This window comes from Triticum aestivum, chromosome 7A, assembly GCF_018294505.1.
Source record: "Triticum aestivum cultivar Chinese Spring chromosome 7A, IWGSC CS RefSeq v2.1, whole genome shotgun sequence".
In the NCBI taxonomy this organism is placed as follows: domain Eukaryota; kingdom Viridiplantae; phylum Streptophyta; class Magnoliopsida; order Poales; family Poaceae; genus Triticum; species Triticum aestivum.
In genome coordinates, this window is record NC_057812.1 from 17,051,783 (window position 1) to 17,069,030 (window position 17,248).

Below are 17,248 nucleotides of genomic sequence, written 5' to 3' on the forward strand. Positions count from 1 at the left end.
CCAACCCTAGATGGGATCTAGGGGGGCCGGCCCCCCTCTCTCCCCACCTATAAATAGTGGAGGGGTGGGAGGGCGGCCACACCCTTGAACCTGGCGCAGCCCCTCCCCTCCAATACCTCTCCTCCTCCGCGTGAGCTTGGCGAAGCCCTGCCGGAGAACTGCCACTCCATCACCACCACGCCGTCGTGCTGCTGTTAGACTATCTTCCTCAACCTCTCCCTCCTCCTTGCTGGATCAAGGCGTGGGAGACGTCTCCGTTCCGTACGTGTGTTGAACGCGGAGGTGCCGTCCGTTCGGCGCTAGGATCATCAGTGATTTGGATCACGACGAGTACGACTCCATCAACCCCGTTCACTTGAACGCTTCCGCTTAGCGATCTACAAGGGTATGTAGATGCACTCTCCTTCCCCTCGTTGCTAGATTACTCCATAGATAGATCTTGGTGATGTGTAGAAAATTTTAAATTTCTGCTACGATCCCCAACAATATTGACGTGATGGTCCGGAATAATGAGGTAGAGATATAGACTGAAAATTTACAGGCTTCTATATGATGACCTAGTTAGATCCAAGAGGAAAAGGAACTGGGAGCTAGTAAGATACATGAGAAGAGAATTTGATAAACAGTGGCTTTGTCCGGAAGATTTTTTTTGAAATATGAGCAATTTACCATATGATTTTATTAATAGAAATAGTAGATAAAACATGACTATCATAGAAGAGATAAAACAAGTCATGCAATCCGACAGAGAGTATGCAAATAGCATCTGAAGTAGTGAATATGAACAAAACATATCTAGAACAGAAGATAGAGCAAGAAACAGTGGCAAGATCTCAAACGGAAAGAACAAGAAGACATACGGAGCCACGGCAGAAGCATTGGTTTGGGTCGACGTCCTCGCCGACATTGTCGTCGAAGAGGTTGTCGACGTCGGGAGAAATTATACTTCCTTGTTTGGTTCGTGGGAATTGACATAGGACTAGACAAGTGAAGTTAGGATGAAGGGTTAAGATTGACTCACTAAAATAATTCACTTCCAACTCTCATCCCCCTTCCCTGTTAATAAAACGATGGGGGTTGGAGTCTCAAGTCCCATGCCTATTCCCTTATGAATCTCCAATCGCTTCAACCAAACAATAGATTTGAAGTCTCGTATACCTTCAATTCCCATTCCCTAGGTCTAATTGGCCCCAACCAAACACGTGGTAGGCGGTAACAATGGTAAATCTTAAAATTTTGAGCGGTAACCAAAACCCTGCTTGCCATGCACGCACTAGTCCCCTCCTAGATGCTAGGATTTGTATATAAGAGTTATCTACTCATCTCTTGCATCACTGGCCGCACAGAATTGGTTGGTCTACGACTGCTCCAATTAGCGATTGATCTACTCGACGATCTAAGCCTCGGCATGCCCGTGTTTCCAGCTGTTGTTGTAGTGTTGTACATGCGCCTCTGGCCGGATATGACCCAACAGGATCACTTGATCAAATTGCCAATTTAATCTACAGGCTGCCAACGTATTAAAGAGATCAACGACGGAGTAGTCAAGCGGAGGTCGAACGTCGGAGTGACAGAGTAGTCAACATAGAAGAGTACATACTTTTCTTCCCATGTTGGGTGCAGAGAGACAGAGCAATGGCGGATGATAACAGTTGGAAGAAGGAGTCAAGCGAGCGTTTCTCAGTTTACAGAGAAAAAAAAAAGAGGTCTGGACCTCTCTTTCAAATGCCACACAAAACCCACAGTATCAGATATACTACAGTTTATAAAACTGAAGTATTACTTGATGCCAAACACGTTAAAGTATTAAGAACCGTGTTTTTTCTCAAAACCACGGTATTCTTGTTCCAAAGTTTGGCAGCACAGTCTTTAAAAAAAGCCGTTAATTGAAAACCACGGCATTCCATTGTTTGGGCAAGGAATACTACGTACAGTTTCTTAGAACAAAGTTTTTTCTCAGTTTTACAGGTGTTTGGTTGTTGCTGCTTTACCACAGCATTGAAGCGGCTGCCGGCTACATGTAGATCTAAGCAGGAGGTATGCATGATTTATCAAGGTGCACCTGTTAATCAGATCGAAAGTAATAGTACAATCGTTTGTGCATGCATGTGCTTACATCTGGGACAACAACTCGTGTCTGTACGTGCGTCACAGGATCAATCAGCTAGCTGTCTAATCTACCCGAGTGTGCTCCATACGTGTCTTTCCTGGTGGTTAGGTTGGTCACAGGTGCCGATGGCCAGAAGATGGACCCGAGAGACCTATGAAACACAATCTAGTCTACTCGAGACTTCTAATAATCAGGAGATGTATTGCAACTCGTTTACCATATAACAGATTTTTGTTCAGACATTGGAGGTAGCTACCGGCTCTCTCCACGACGTTCTCTTGTTCTGTTAAGAAAAAAGAGGTCTGGATGCAACAAAAATATCACAGTTTTAGGGATACTACGATTTATAGAACTTCAATCTTTTTGGACACCAAACACGTCAAAGTATTAAAACCGTGGGTCTCTAGAAAAACTAGACTATTCTCTGAAAACTTCAATAAAACATTGCTGAGCATCAGCAGCATTCGTAGAGTATTGGAAAACTACAGTATTTTAAACTATAGGTACTAGATACCACAGTTTTCACATATCAAAGTATTTTGAAGTATTGAGAATAGTTTGACGTGTTTGGTTGGTGCTTCTTTACAACGACGTAAATTAGCTGCATAGCCGTTTCATAGCAGTTGCAACATGGATGTTCTTAGCTGGCCTTGCAAAATGAATGGCCATGCTCGCACAAACAGACCAGGTGGCATGCCTGAGCATCAGTGGCGGCGGGAGCGCAGCAACGCGATACAGAATATTGACCGACACTATGGCTTGGCTGTTGCTTGGCCTAACAGAGGCGCATAGTGACAAGCCGGGTAGGACGGTGAGCGGAGGCACGGGTGACGGTCGGGAGCAGTGCATGTGTGGGCAGCAATGCCTTGTGGACTCGCGATTGCAGCCATCAGCACCACCATGGCTGGCCAGCGTACTAACCAGATACATGCATGGGCGTAGGAGGAGAGAAGGAGGAGTGCAAGCGGAAGTACGAAGGACATCATTTTTTTTCCATTGCTTTCTCTTGGCTTGTCCATGGTCGACGATGTCAAACAGAGTGCGGGAGCGGCAACGACGGCTTGCAGCGAGGAAGGTGACGAACAGATTCGTTTTTTTCGCCAGCTCTGTTTTTAAAAAAGTGGTCGGAGGTTTTTTTTTCATACAGAGGAAATACTTTGGTTTTGACAATACCGCAGTTATAAATACCATAGCTTTTTGAGTTGCCAAACAGGTCACAGTAATTAAAACTGTAGTAATTGAGAAAATTGTAGCATTCCTATAATACTTACTATGCGGCGGCATTCATGCACTGCTCACACATTGCCAAATTGTAGCATTCCTATAACACGTATGGCGTCGGCGTACTTGCGGCGGCATTCATCCTTGAGCTCCTTGTACTCGGCCAAGAGCTGCGCCCGGAGGGCGGCGTAGTGGTCATCGGCCTCCTTCTGCATGATGTCCACGTTAACGCGTCGGCATATGTGACATTGGGGTCCGCCGTCAGCTCGGCCACGCGTTTGTACCGGGCGATCTTGCGACGATGCGCCTCGTCGCCGGGGCCGGGCGGCGCGGCTGCCATTAGACCAGGGGGTTGGTTGCTGGGAGTTGGCGGCGGCGGCGGCGGCATGGCGTCTAGGTTTTGGATCGACTGTTGTTTGCCCTGTTCCCTCGGTGCGTGGAGTTAGAGTTATCGATCGGCACGGGGAGGACGAGCCGCGTTGACTTATTGAACATAGGCATAGCGAAGAGGAGTTTCCGAGGGTGCTGTAAACTTATTGAAGTCGTCTTTGGAGCAAGCCTTCGTCAAGCCGTGTACCAAGCGAAAGCATAGCGAAGATGGCGCCCTTGGGCGTCATTACCCCTTCGTTGAGGCGTCACAGCGGTACCTGATCCTTGTCGTGCACGTGAGTTATTGTGTCCTTGATGGCGGGGCTGCTGCGGGGTTTTGTAGCGGCTCATGCCGACGTCGTCGTACTACCATCTGTTTCCAATAGGACTGGTCATGTGTTGTCGGGTTCCTTCCTCATCCATCAACCCCTTCTAATGAACCCCACTGCCATGTGCAATGTACTCCGTCGCCAACAGTTTTGGTTCACTCCACGTCTTCCTCAGTTCCAACTGGTTCCTACTGTTCACTTGGCGCTTTTGGTGGAGGGGATATTAGGCTGGTCGTAATGGGAGTATCATAGGTAGTATCATGCATGCTAACTAGACAAATTTGATGAGGTGACATGAAATTAAATGAAGAAAGAGAAGGTTGAGTATCATATTAAATGTTATGCTACTATGTGTCATGCATGCTAATAAATGAAGTCATCTATGATACTAACTTATGATACTATGCACTACGAATGTAGTATCATACCCTAGTATCATATGCATAGTACTAGTATATGATACTTACCGTTACAACCAGCCTTAGTCTGGGCACAAGGTTTTAGGTCCTTCATTTGACTAGCGAAATACTCCTACATGTGTTGTAGCCAAAGACCTAAATTTCTGTGTCTGACAGTGACTTGTATTCAGAGGAGTAAGTAACCAAGTATCACAGGAGAAAGTAAGCAAGTGGAGAGAGGCGATAGTGATCTAAACGTTTTTATATTAATTTGTGCAGTGGAGTTTTATGAGAGGTTTTTTCATCTCCTCAATCTGTAACGCTTGATGTAATCTGTTATATAAATCAACACGAAGGTATCCCTGCCAGGACAGGCAACACGCTTCAATCTCTCGCTCCCAAATCTTCAACACAACTTACTAATAAAGATTAAAAAGATCCACGTACGTACGGTGGCTACGAACCCGTATTATTATTACAGCATTCATCTGTCAACGAAACCAAGTAAGTACGTACTGTACTGTACTGTACTACTAAAAGCAGAATACATCGCAACCTACGGAGAAGAATCCTTGGGCGCTTCCCGATTCCGTGAGCAAGCGGAAAACGTCTCTCGCTCCTGGCGGCTGCAACCCTAGCCGCCGCCAGGAGAGTCCAATCTTCCAGTGCCGTTCTCTGGCGACTCTCCTCCGTCGGCGATCTTGGATCTATGCGTGTAGATTGTTTTTACTCCTTTGTAGTCTACTTCTTTCGTTTCAAATTACTTGTCGCAGGTATGGATGTATCTAGATGTATTTTAGTTTTAGATATATTCATTTCTGTGACAAGTAATTGGGAATGGAGGGAGTAGGTTAGATTGTTCATTGTCTTGGCTTCGGCAATGACGATGACAATGCTGAATAAAGATTCTTCGGGTCCTTCACTGACAAGGCCATCGGTCCTATGATTGGGGATGGATTTAGAAACCAGTATGTTCAAGTAAGGATGGCGTGGCGGCGGCGGCATCATCGTGGTGAACCTGTGTCCTCGGACTCCGTCGTTGCGACGACGTTTGCTTCAGCATCGGCGTGGAGCTTGGGAGTTAGCCCAGGAGCGGATGTAGATTATGGTTTGCATCGACGACATCTGGAAGACAGAACATGTGCTGGGCTTGTGGTTCGTGGATGGCAGGCATGGTTTCCTCTTTCGACGTCTTAGTCGTGGTGGGGTGTTAGATCTAGAGTTCGATGGCGTGTGCGGGGTGTTGCCCCGGTCTGATTCGTTCAACGACAAGAGCTTCATTTTTGATGAGCCACCTTAGAGGTCTGCAAAGCTGCATATCAGCGGTGGAGCCGCGTCGAGCTCGAGTGAGGAGGTGATCCGTCATTCTTTTCTTCGATGGTTGCTATGGTGGTGTCGGAGGCAGGTGACGGGTGTTGGTGTCAAACTCAGAGATGTTCTGCTATCTTTTCAGTTTTGTCATGTCAATTCTTGCGAGACTTGTATTTTGATCTTTATGATATATGAATGAGACACGTATTATCATGAAAAAAAATCCTTGGCGCCTCCTCCTCCAGCCGCGGCTTCTCCGCCTTCTCGTCGTCGTCGCCCGCCGCCAGCCTCCGACTCCTCGTCCTCCTCGGAGACATCGTCACCGTACTCGTTACTCGTCGAAGGGATCCTCAACGCCGTCGCACCTGGCCCGTGACTCCGCCACGCGGGCGGCATCGTAGTCCGCAATCTCCTTCCACAGGACCTCGAGCGCTTGGGTCGTCGGGACCTCCGCGTCCGCCCGTAGCTTGCGGAACTTGTCCATGCCGGATGATACGATGACGGCGGGGTCCATTTCGCGGGGGCCTGCAGGCGGCGTTGGTTGCTGGGAAAGAAAGTGTGGAGGTGAGCGGCGGCGGCAGGCGGCGTGGGGCTGCGCGCGCGCCTACGGTTTCGAATGTTGTTCGCCCTCCGCTCTCTCAGTACGTGGGGCTTTGTTATCTTTGCCGGGCTCGCGCTATTTTTTTTTTTTTTTGCGGCAACTACTGTTTCGTTTGTGACTGGGTCGTTGCTCAAAAAAAGAGAGAGTATACGACTGGGTCAAGACTTGGACTGAAGAATTGAACATTTTTAATGTTGTGAACTGAAAGAAGGATAACACTTCACCTTCGGTGCCATCTCCTACCTCGCCCATCCGTCTGATCCGCATCCAACGGCGACTTAGCTCGCCCATCCATCTGATAAGGGCATATACAATGGTTGATAAGACAGTCTTATCTTACACCCATCATGCAATTAAGATATATGACAATAAAACATAACGTATAATAGGTTATATCTTAGTCTTATCTATGTTTCTAAATTTGCGGTGAGACAAACTGTGCTAAGAGATCATCTCTTGACTAAGATAAGACAAAACTCTTTTTCTATTTCTCTATCCTCCACCTCAGCAATGATAAGGCTAAGATATAACCATTGTACATGCCCTTACTGCTTGCTTCGTCAAGGAGCTACAGCTCACCGCTATCGTCCGCCCCCCAATCCAACGGCTCGCGATGCCCTGCCTGACTGCCCCCGCCTGTCACCATTTGAATCGCGAATGAAGAGTATCATAGCTTCCTTTTGCTTTTCAGTGCGCTTCTATTTGCCTTTTACCTAATAATGTAAGGCTAGAAGAAGCCTTAGGATCTGGGAGGAGAGACCATTATTATCTCAAGAATACATGGGTAAAAACCCTAAACGTCATTATCTTACCTCAAAATTTAGCAATTCGGTTTGGGAGGACTAGCAGCTGGTCTGGCGATGGAGAAGGATTGAAGCTAGATGGCAGAGGGTGCTCCCGGGTTATCTTAGTTCCCAGTAACACAAATAGTAAAAAGTTGTAGGGACTGGCTGTTTCTTTGATGAAAATCAAAGAACCAGAGTGTTCAACACAACACTAACGTAGTGCCAATAGCAACTCTGAAACGAAACACAGAACCCAGACGTGAAATGGCGTACATTCCTGCGCGTAAAACAAGAGCCGTATGCTGTTCCAATTACATCAAGAAATTTCCGCTAAATGTTTCTCTGCTTATTTCGCCTTTCTGGCGGCACATCACATTGCATTTTTCTTATCTCAAAACTACCATCATCATCATCATCAATCTCTCAAAACTTGGTTCATGCTACCAAAAATTAAACCACGTCCTCAGGAGAAACTCGGCCTGTGTTGCTCATCAGTATCCAAAGCCTGGTCCATCATCAAAGCAAGCACGGATCAGCAACATGCTTCGTACAAGCAGTGTAACGTTTGTTCACATGCTAAAAAGGTTTGAAGCTTACCGGAGTTATCCATGGGGTTGGCGAGGGGCGCGGCCTCGGGCTCCTTGATCTCAACGACCACGACGTCCGACGTCAGGAAGGTCTTGGCCACCGACGCGGCATGCTCCAGGCAACATCTCACCACCTGCATCAATTATGCAGAGTTCATCGTCAGGAACAGAAAATGAGGATCATCTTCCATCTGTAGATTTTTTTTTTCAGCAGACAATACTGGGGGAAGAGAGGAACCAGATAGCATTATCATGGTCTTTATTTCAACCATAGTTGCTTCCTTTTTCCCTCTCCCTTTATCTTTTCGCAGCTCCCCAGGTTCTTTTGGCTTTTTAATTTTTTTGCAGTTGTACAAGATTAAAGCTAATATAGATTAGCTCTCATTATCCACATCGTTTCCTTTTGTCTTTCTTGGACTAGACTCTACAAGCTTAGATCTGGACACTTTATTCCAAAGTAGTAACACTAAATCTCCCAAAAGAAAAAGGGTGGTTTTGCCCAGTTAAAAAAGCAAGATGCAACCCAACTATCAAGACTGCACTCTATCCATTTCAGAATGGTGCAAAGGATGACTGTGGGGGCGCCCATAGGGCTACATACCTTAGTGGGGTCGATGATACCAGCAGCCATCAAGTCCTCGTACTGCCCAGTGGCAGCGTTGTAGCCGAACTTGAAGTTGTCGTTAGAAAGAACCTGGTACAGCAGCATTTTTCATGTTAGTAGGATACATGCAGGAAAATAACAACATTTATTTTTAGTAAACAAACTCTAACCTTCTCGGTAACAACACTGCCATTGACACCAGCATTCTTGGCGATCAATTTGAGTGGGTAGCACAGCGCCCTCCTCACTATCTCTGCTCCGACCTAGTAGAAAAGTTGGCATTACAGCATGTCAAACTTGAATGCTCAATGATTCAACATAATTGTTTGTGACCCACTTGCACCGGACTGCATTGTGTGCAAGTATTAGAAGCCTTGAGGAATTTCATTTGGTTTTTACCTTCTGCTCGTCGTTATCGAGGGTGTCCTTGATGGCATCAACCTTAGCAGCCAGCCTCAAAAGAGTGCACCCTCCACCAACAACAATACCTTCCTCAACAGCAGCCTGCGAAAAATAAGAAGCAATTCAGAATGCTGAAAGAATAATAAAATAAACTAATGGGCTTAACTCTGCTTCTTTGATAAGCAGATACAAAGCTGACAGCTAAAATTATTTAAGGACACAACATCGTTTGACTTACCTTGGTTGCGTTTAGAGCATCCTCAACTCTCAACTTCTTCTCCTTAAGTTCAGTTTCTGTTTGTGCTCCCACCTACCAAGTCACAAGCCATGGGTTACTACAGTTAACATGCCATCCTTCCTTCCAACAGGGAATCAAGCAAAAGAGCAGCATGCCAAAAATAATAGTGTCCTCCATTAATACCTGAATAACAGCAACACCACCGGCGAGCTTTGCAATCCTCTCATTGAGTTTCTCCTTCTCGTAGTCTTGCTCTGCTGCCTGTGAGTCAGCAATAACCACTTACAATCAGACTTAAGACTACAATGCCTTTTAAGTCTGGGATAAACAGAACAGCTACACACAGAGCTCAAACAAAGAAATTTATAACATGCGCCCAGGATGAAGCATGTAAACCAACCAAACTACATTCTAATATGAAGAAATTTCCAATCTGCACACAGTACCAGGCATGATGAAATGGAGCCTTCTAGAACTCAGAAAATGACATACCTCAATGAGATTTTTGATCTGTGCAACCCTCTTAGTCACTTCTTCCTGGGTGCTGCCATCACCAACAATTGTTGTGGACTCCTTTGTAAGGACAACCTTTGCAGCCGTTCCTAGAACTGTGTTATCTGCCTTGTCAAGTGTGAGTCCAACCTCGTCTCTGATTACAGTTCCTGCGAAAAAATGCACGTCATGAACAAGAAGCATTGGTGATCATGGAAACATTCATTTGAGATGTATTTTCGCCTCACCTCCGGTGAGGATGGCAATGTCGTCCAGGTACTGGGTCTTGCGCTCTCCAAAACCAGGGGCTTTGATAGCGCAAATTTTCAAAGAACCTCTGAGCTTGTTGACAACAAGGGTTGCAAGAGCCTCCTGCTCAATATCCTCAGCAATGATCAGGATTGGGTATTGACCCCTGATGGCTTCCTCCAGAACATTGATAAGATCCCGTGCATTGGTGATTTTCTTGTCAACCAAAAGCAGCTGAAGAAAGAAGATCAGAACACATTAATAATCTGAAACTGAACCATAAAGACAGTAAGCAGTAGCAAAAACAAACTGATAGATGCTCAGATTACAGCTTACCTTGCAGTTCTCGTACTCGGTGGTCATTTTCTCGCTGTCAGTGACGAAATAAGGAGAGATATAACCACGCTCAAACTGCATTCCCTCCACAACATAAAGATTGTTCTCGGAACTCCTCCCCTCTTCAAGGGTAACCACTCCCTTCCGTCCGACCTTGCTCATAGCCTCTGCTATCATGTTACCGATTTCGTAGTTGTTGCCAGCACTGACCGCAGCAACATCGGCAAGCTCACTGTCTTCAACCTGCAGCAAGAACATGCATTTGTAAATAGAACTAATAAGCATATTACATATACCAGCCATTTCACTCAAGTTGGGCATCAGTTAAATACAATTAAGGGCCAGATTGCCAAAACTAGGGACACTTTGACAGCATAATAGCCTAATGATTAGTTTTACCTCCTTCGACATCTTCTTAAGTTCAAGGACTAGTGCTTTCGCTGTTTTCTCAATACCACGAGTAATTTGAACAGGGTTAGCACCAGCTGCAATAACCTGAATAATAACAGACACATTTTTAGGTTTTACAGAACAGTAACACCACACACAAATCACAAGTAACAATAAATTTCTTCTAGTGGCATACCTTAACACCCTCAGCAATGAGCCCCTGAGCAAGGACGACAGAAGTAGTTGTCCCGTCTCCAGCTAAATCGTTGGTCTTCGCTGCAGCTTGCCTAACCAACTTAGCTCCAATATTTTCAACAGGATCCTCCAGCTCAACCTGCAGTGCAACAATTGTTACTTGAATATTCAGCAGGGGCATTGAACTAAAATCATGAGCATGCTCGTATTGCCAGAAAGTAATTACACTAGATCCATGTATATACGAATACAACATGCAAACTCATGTGCTTTGAGTGACAAAAAATATGTGCATGATTACTAAAAGCAATCTTCTCAGTACTAGAAGTGTAGCAGAAAAACTGGCTGATTGCCTCATCACGTGGTAATATGCAACGTACCTCTCTTGCAACTGTAACACCATCATTGACAATCTTAGGGGAGCCGTACTTGCTCTCCAAAACAACATTCCTTCCCTTTGGTCCCAAGGTAACTCCAACAAGATCTGCAAGCTTGTTGACTCCAACCTACGATATGGAAACATCGCATCAGCGTGTATTGAAGGCTCACCAGGCACCATCATATAATGAGAACTCAAAATATGATGTGTAAGATATGTGAAGCTCACCTGGAGCTTCTTGGTGGCTGAGCCATCCTTGTTGAAGTAGAGCTCCTTGGCGGCTTTTACCCTGAAGTTGCATTTCCTCTGAAGGCGCACATGTCGTGGCCTGTCGGCAAGGGAGATAGATGACAGTGAAAATGGCTTCTTGTCTGATACAATGCCAGATGGAGCTGCCATGAGCCCAACGGTAGAAGTGGCACCAAATGGTGAAGCCATGTTTTCCTGTGCAGCAATGATAATATCAGAATGACAGAACAATATATATACTACAACATATACAAATCTATGAATATGGAGATCTTGTAATCACAAGGACACACAAGCAAGCTTCACTCCAGATAAAGGCAGTGGAGGCAAAGGCACTAAATCAAAATAGACACCTTATTTGTTTGTGTCCTACAGATGTACACCGAAACAAGAATGTGAATTAGCAAGGTGTTCCATGTATTGGTTGAAAACAGAATTTTATTAGTGTCCTCAAATTATGCAGAAACAGCAGTTGACCACTCTACTACTCTGTGTTCTAGAAACAACAAGTACGGCCAACCAATGACAACAATATTGGGGATTTAAAATTAGCTAGTCAGTGTGCAAGCAAACTGCAATTCTCATCGCAAAATTGAACAGCAGATGTAGCTCCTGCTCTGGCCACCCGAATAAGAGCACCACAAAACCCAAACAGGCACACGGCCGACAGAGCGCAAGCCCTGAACCGCCTGCAGAGCACACACCCCATGGAGAAGCAATTCGCAGCGGCTACACCACTTCCCAATGGCACACCGTAACACCATTCTGCGCCAATGTACCCTTCACAGCGGGCTATGCATGAAGCCGGAGGCCCAGCGAGCCTCCCGAGCGCCGACAGCCCGCGGCATCTGGGAGGAATTGCTCTAATCCCACTGCCAGCAAACATCAGTACCTGGCTAAGGCATAAAACATCCCAGACCCAAGAGCGCACGCCCGCCGAATTGGCCGGCAAAACCTACCGGAAACCCCTCCCCGCGCCCTAATTCACCCAGAGACCTGCCCCAAAACACGGCGCGACCTGCCCATCTAATCCTCGGACCGCCACGCCCGAATGCGACGGCCCGGCGGCCGAATTCGGCGGGCGAGGAGCCGCGCGGCGGGAGGGGAGGAGGGAAGGGTAGGGGTCGGGGTGGTAGCTTACCTTGGAGGAGCGGGGCGGGGTGGAGGAGGCGGGCGGAGAGGATAAGGCTGCGGCCTCGGGAGGGCAGGGCGCTGCGGGTGCGGGTGAGGGGTTTGCTCTGGGTTGGGGAAGGAGGAGGGAGGGGATGGGATGAGGTAGCTCTTAAATACACGCCAGGGTTTTACAAAGGGGATTGCTTGGTGGCGTCTTGCGTTCCCACCCTTGGATAAGTGCGTATTTCCGGTGACAGTAATAACATTTGTAGAAGGACCCTTTTGTTATTGCCAGGATACAAATCTCGGTGCTAAGACCCCAAACTGACCCGTGCGACGGCCTAGGCAGCGTCCGGTCATAAAAACGTGATCTAGCCAGGCTCCTCAAACCGGCCGCGGACGTTCGGGCTGACTGGCTCCTCTCAAACCCAGACCAAATCTATGGCGGGTATGTGGAGGTTCAGACGTGTCAGCCCGGCGCACCATGGCTCGCACGGACCCCGCTTTGTCTTCACTTAAAATCCCCATCTGGAGCAAACCCTAACTTCACTCCATTCTCTACTTCGCTCTCCATCGCTTCTCCTCCACTCCTCGTCCCCCCCTCCCCCTCTTCGGCCCATCCTGCACCACACATACCTCCTCAAGGGCGTCGGTGGATGCTTTTGCTCGTGTCGCCAGTGCTATGGACCTGGACACCCTAACTGGAGCCGCACGCCGCCCACCACGAGAAGCAACAGGCTAGGGAGAGGGCTGCGGAGGCGATCACATAGTCCTCCCGCAGTCGACGCGGACCGCTGGCGACGCTCAATGAGGACAAGCAGCTCCTCGTGGTTGTCTACCCCCGCTCGCCGAAGACGGCAGAGATGGATGCCCTTCGGCTCCGTCGAAAGATCGCCAAGGCGCTTCGGCTCGGTATCGAGTAATCAGCGGGCGAAGCGACAAACAAGGCAACAACGGAAGCAATAGCAGCGAAGCTGGCGAGGCAGCAAAAACACACCATCCGAAGGATGGCCGGCTACATTGACTCCTCACCCGACGTCACTGATGATCCCCCTCCTGCCGCCGGCGCTTACATGAAGGGCTACAACCGCTCGGTGACCGGAAGGGCAAAGGACCGACGAGGAACTGGTCAAGATGCTCGGCCCTCTCCGTCTCTGTTTCCGGTTTTAGTAATTTTAGTTTAAAAACTATGCCTATGAGTTGAACTGTGATGCTTTTCTGTTCCAGATTATGTGGATACGCGGTTTGTTCTATGTCCGTTTGTTGTATGTTCATTTATTTCGTTGATCGTGTATGTAATTTCTTTCATGTTGCATGCATAGTATGGATTTAGGATACCGGATACACGAATATGCACGCGACGATTTGATAATTGACTGGTCATTGTCCGCGAACTTATAGGGTGCCAGATTTGATATATTCGGCTATTGATGCTCTAATAAGTGATGCAACTATCTTGACTGAAAATAAGCAAATGAAAGGGATGATACATTCAGAAGAAGAAAATGCAATTTCCCGTTGCATCCTTTGTTTATATATGGCCATCGGCTAGAGGAGCGTCTGTCGGCAAAATACCAAGGCACGATGGTCGTCTTCGGGATGGGCTTTTTTCTGGAGCAATCTCGTAACCTCCCACGTCGCCCCCGCAGGCGACGGGGAGGAACCTAGCCCACGCCGAGCGCCTCCCCTCCCCCCCCCCTCCTCTGCCCTGCCGCCGCCACAGGGCGTGACCGGGCGAAGCCCGGCCAGCGCCGGCGGCGGCAGGGATCTCTGCCCCCTTGCGCGTTGGGTCCGGTGCGGGCCGGAGTTGATGGGCCAGGGCGTCGCGATCTGGAGTCTCGCGGCGGCGCATCTCGATGTGGTGGGATGCGCGGCGAATCTCTGCAGGTGGCACGCGTCTTTTGTTTGCAGTGGCGGTGACCTGGCCCAGAGCTGCCGTTTGATGGCAACGGGTGGCAAGGGTTGCCCACGACATGATACGGCGGCTGGTGCCGTCCTTTGGGCGGTGGTGGCCGGCGGTGAAGGTGGTCGGGGACTGAACTTGGGCTGTGAAGACGGCTCACTGGAGATCCTCGAAGATCCGGCGGTTCCTTACGTCTTCTCGGCGTGACACCGGCCGATTCCAGTCAGCTACGAGTCGGGTTGGTACAACCGCCGATGAAAATCGCGCCGACTTCGGTCTTGGCGGTCGATGGCGGCGTCTTTGACGTCGTTTCCTTGTCGAGGCATCGTCATTGCGGTCTGCGCCATATCGCTCGTGCTGCTCCTGGAGAAACCCTAGATCTGGGTCTCCCAGATCGGACAATGACAAAGTCTTCGGTGACGTTCTCCCTCTTGAGGGCATTGTTTTAGAGTAGGTGCTGACTGGAGGGGCTACAAGGTGATGCGGCGGGACATATACCGCATCAACGGCGGCGGGTCTCGATGGCGTGGCGCCGCGTGGTCTCGGCGACAGATACGTGATTGGACGCGCGCAGGGAGGTGGTGCTGTCTGGCGTCGTGGCGGCGTCGACGGCGGGCCTGGCAAGGTCGATGCGTCAGTACTTGTTCTGAAGACGGATCGGTGGAAGACGGCGGCGGCGGCCTCTCAGAGTGCGCCAAACCGGTGTGTAACCCAGTCCCGGTATGTGGCTGGGCTGGGGCATCCGACTTTAGATGCTAGGCTTTGGTGCGCTGTCTGTTTGATATTCGGTTCGGACAGTCGGCACCCCTTCATCATGGGGATAGGAGTAGTGACATGTGTTGTCGATGGTGGCTTCAGGCTTACTGATTTACTACTTTGTAAGATTTTTGTGAATAATTAATAAAATAGTTGCATGCATCGTCCAGATGCAGAGGCAGAGGGTTTATCCTCCTTTTCTAAAAAAAATGGCGGTCGTCTTTGTGCCTTTGGTATCTCCTTGGTGCCCAACGAGGAGATGGCGTGTACAGTCTCAGACGATGACCATGGGTACTAGGGATGATGAAACCAAGAGTTAAGATGTTAGACGGCGGCCCATCCAGATATAAGAACATAAGTACGTTAACAATAATGCATGAGCCACGTCAAAAAAACAACAATGCATGAGCATAGATCTGGATAAGTGATTCTAGTGAAGATGAGTCTAGCTTAAATTTTATTTCTATTCTATTTATGCAACTCATATAACAAAACAAAGAAAAACATATTTCAACCCTGATTAGGGTTTAAGAATCATCTTGATATAGTTGCCCACGAGAAAAAAGCGGATGGCTAGAAAGCGGCCGATTAAAAAAAAGATTTAGATGGGTCGATTTTTCCAAACCGTTAATTTGATGTGCAGCCAACGACCAGATGGCCTTCTTCCACCCACTCCCCTATTCATCTTCTTCCCCAACCCATCCATGACCACCGGCCAACCCGCCTGCCTCCACCACCCCCTTCTCCTCACCACGTAGGCCATCCCTTTAAACTAGCAAACTAGTGTCTATGTGAGCCCGCACCCCGAACCATTAACCTTCAAACTCGCCTCCGCATACGACTCGTTCCTGGCCGAGGCCTTGCCGGCGTCTTGCCCTGATGCCATCGAAGGCGGCCTCCGTGCTCCGCCGCGCTTCCTTCTTCCTTATCAACGAAATCGACTGAGCCAAATTCAAAAATTGACAACTTCTTTCGGCTAAATTAGAGAAAAAGACCGTCGTAAACGCATAACATACAACACTAAGTCATTTGGTCTACAAATATGCCGATGGTTCATTCAAATTGGAGCTAGCAAATATAGCTGCAAAACGTGAACCAACCTGTGGTTGGATGGTTAGAGGGACTGTGGTATCCCCAGCCCACCAGGGTTCAAGTTCTGGTGCTCGCATTTATTTCTGAATTTATTTCAGGATTTCCGGCGATGTGCATTTAGTGGAAGGGGACGTTCCCGTCGATGACGAGGTGCCTACGGGCTACGATGACTTCGTAAATTTCAAGATGATATGCCGGCTCAGCCTTTCGGAGGTGCTCATAGGGATAAGGTGTGCGTGTGTGCAGGGATAAGGTGTGCGTGTGTGCATTCATAGGAATGAGTGTATGCGGGTGTATATGAGCGCTTGCGTTTGTACTATGTTTAAAAAATATATATAGCTGCAAAACCAACAGACCAAGGGTAACACGTAGAAACTAAAAGCAAGTGTTTCTTTTATCAAAATCGATGGTATTCATCATAAGCATTTGGGCAATGACTATTTTGTGGCACGCGCATGCTTTGCCATTGCAACAAGAAGATTGTAGCACGACGGCAAATGTCTTAATTAGCAGGGCCCTAGAGCGAACAGGATACTTTTCCAGGGTGCATACAATAAATAGGTCGGGACGGGCCAGGCGAGCACGAGCCATCGGACGCAGTGGATCGGCCTCGCCCGTTGTGGAAGCGTCTAGAACCGTGCAGGCCGGTCAGGAGCGGGCTCTCAGCAGGCCGAAAAGAATCGGCCTGGCCTGTCATGGGCCGCGAAACAAAAAATTCGCCGTTGCCAGGGATCGAACCCGGGTCACCCGCGTGACAGGCGGGAATACTTACCACTATACTACAACGACTTGGGTGTTAATACTAGTTCTCAACCTAACTTACTTAGAACGTTCTCCATTGCTGTAATTCAGTTTTCTTGCGGGCTCCACAGTCCACCTCACGGTGGTTGCATGTTCCGGAGTAAATCGTCTCTCTTGGGCCCAATCAGCGGGAGGGACAGTGCTCAGGAAAGAGGCGCCACTCACATAATTTCGATCAAACATGGAGAAGCAATGGTTCCAGAAACAAGCAGAGCGAGGATCTTCGGCCCAGAAAGAAGAACATCCCTCGGTGTGCCCTCAAGGTTCAAGCTGACTGTTGCAGCCTTCGGCGGACAATATTCGAGTTTCACGGCATGGTCTCGTGTTCCTGAGGTTAA

General features: G+C 48.2%; 1 protein-coding gene and 1 non-coding gene across 2 annotated transcripts; both read right to left on the bottom strand.

Annotated features, from left to right (window-relative positions):
* Positions 1-7,380: 7,380 nt before the first annotated feature.
* Positions 7,381-12,515, bottom strand: LOC123146945 (ruBisCO large subunit-binding protein subunit beta, chloroplastic). Its single transcript, XM_044566204.1, has 15 exons — positions 12,387-12,515; positions 11,225-11,440; positions 10,998-11,123; positions 10,619-10,756; positions 10,432-10,527; positions 10,033-10,275; positions 9,696-9,930; positions 9,448-9,617; positions 9,139-9,216; positions 8,956-9,027; positions 8,715-8,819; positions 8,486-8,578; positions 8,313-8,405; positions 7,722-7,845; positions 7,381-7,629 (listed from the first exon to the last, which is right to left on the bottom strand). The coding sequence occupies exons 2-15, from the start codon at positions 11,432-11,434 to the stop codon at positions 7,616-7,618; spliced, it is 1,797 nt and encodes a 598-aa protein (XP_044422139.1). The 5' UTR covers positions 11,435-11,440; positions 12,387-12,515; the 3' UTR covers positions 7,381-7,615.
* A 4,311-nt stretch (positions 12,516-16,826) lies between these two features.
* On the bottom strand, positions 16,827-16,898 carry TRNAD-GUC (transfer RNA aspartic acid (anticodon GUC)). The gene has a single exon. It is a non-coding gene; the product is annotated as a tRNA-Asp (tRNA).
* Between the last annotated feature and the right edge of the window lie 350 nt (positions 16,899-17,248).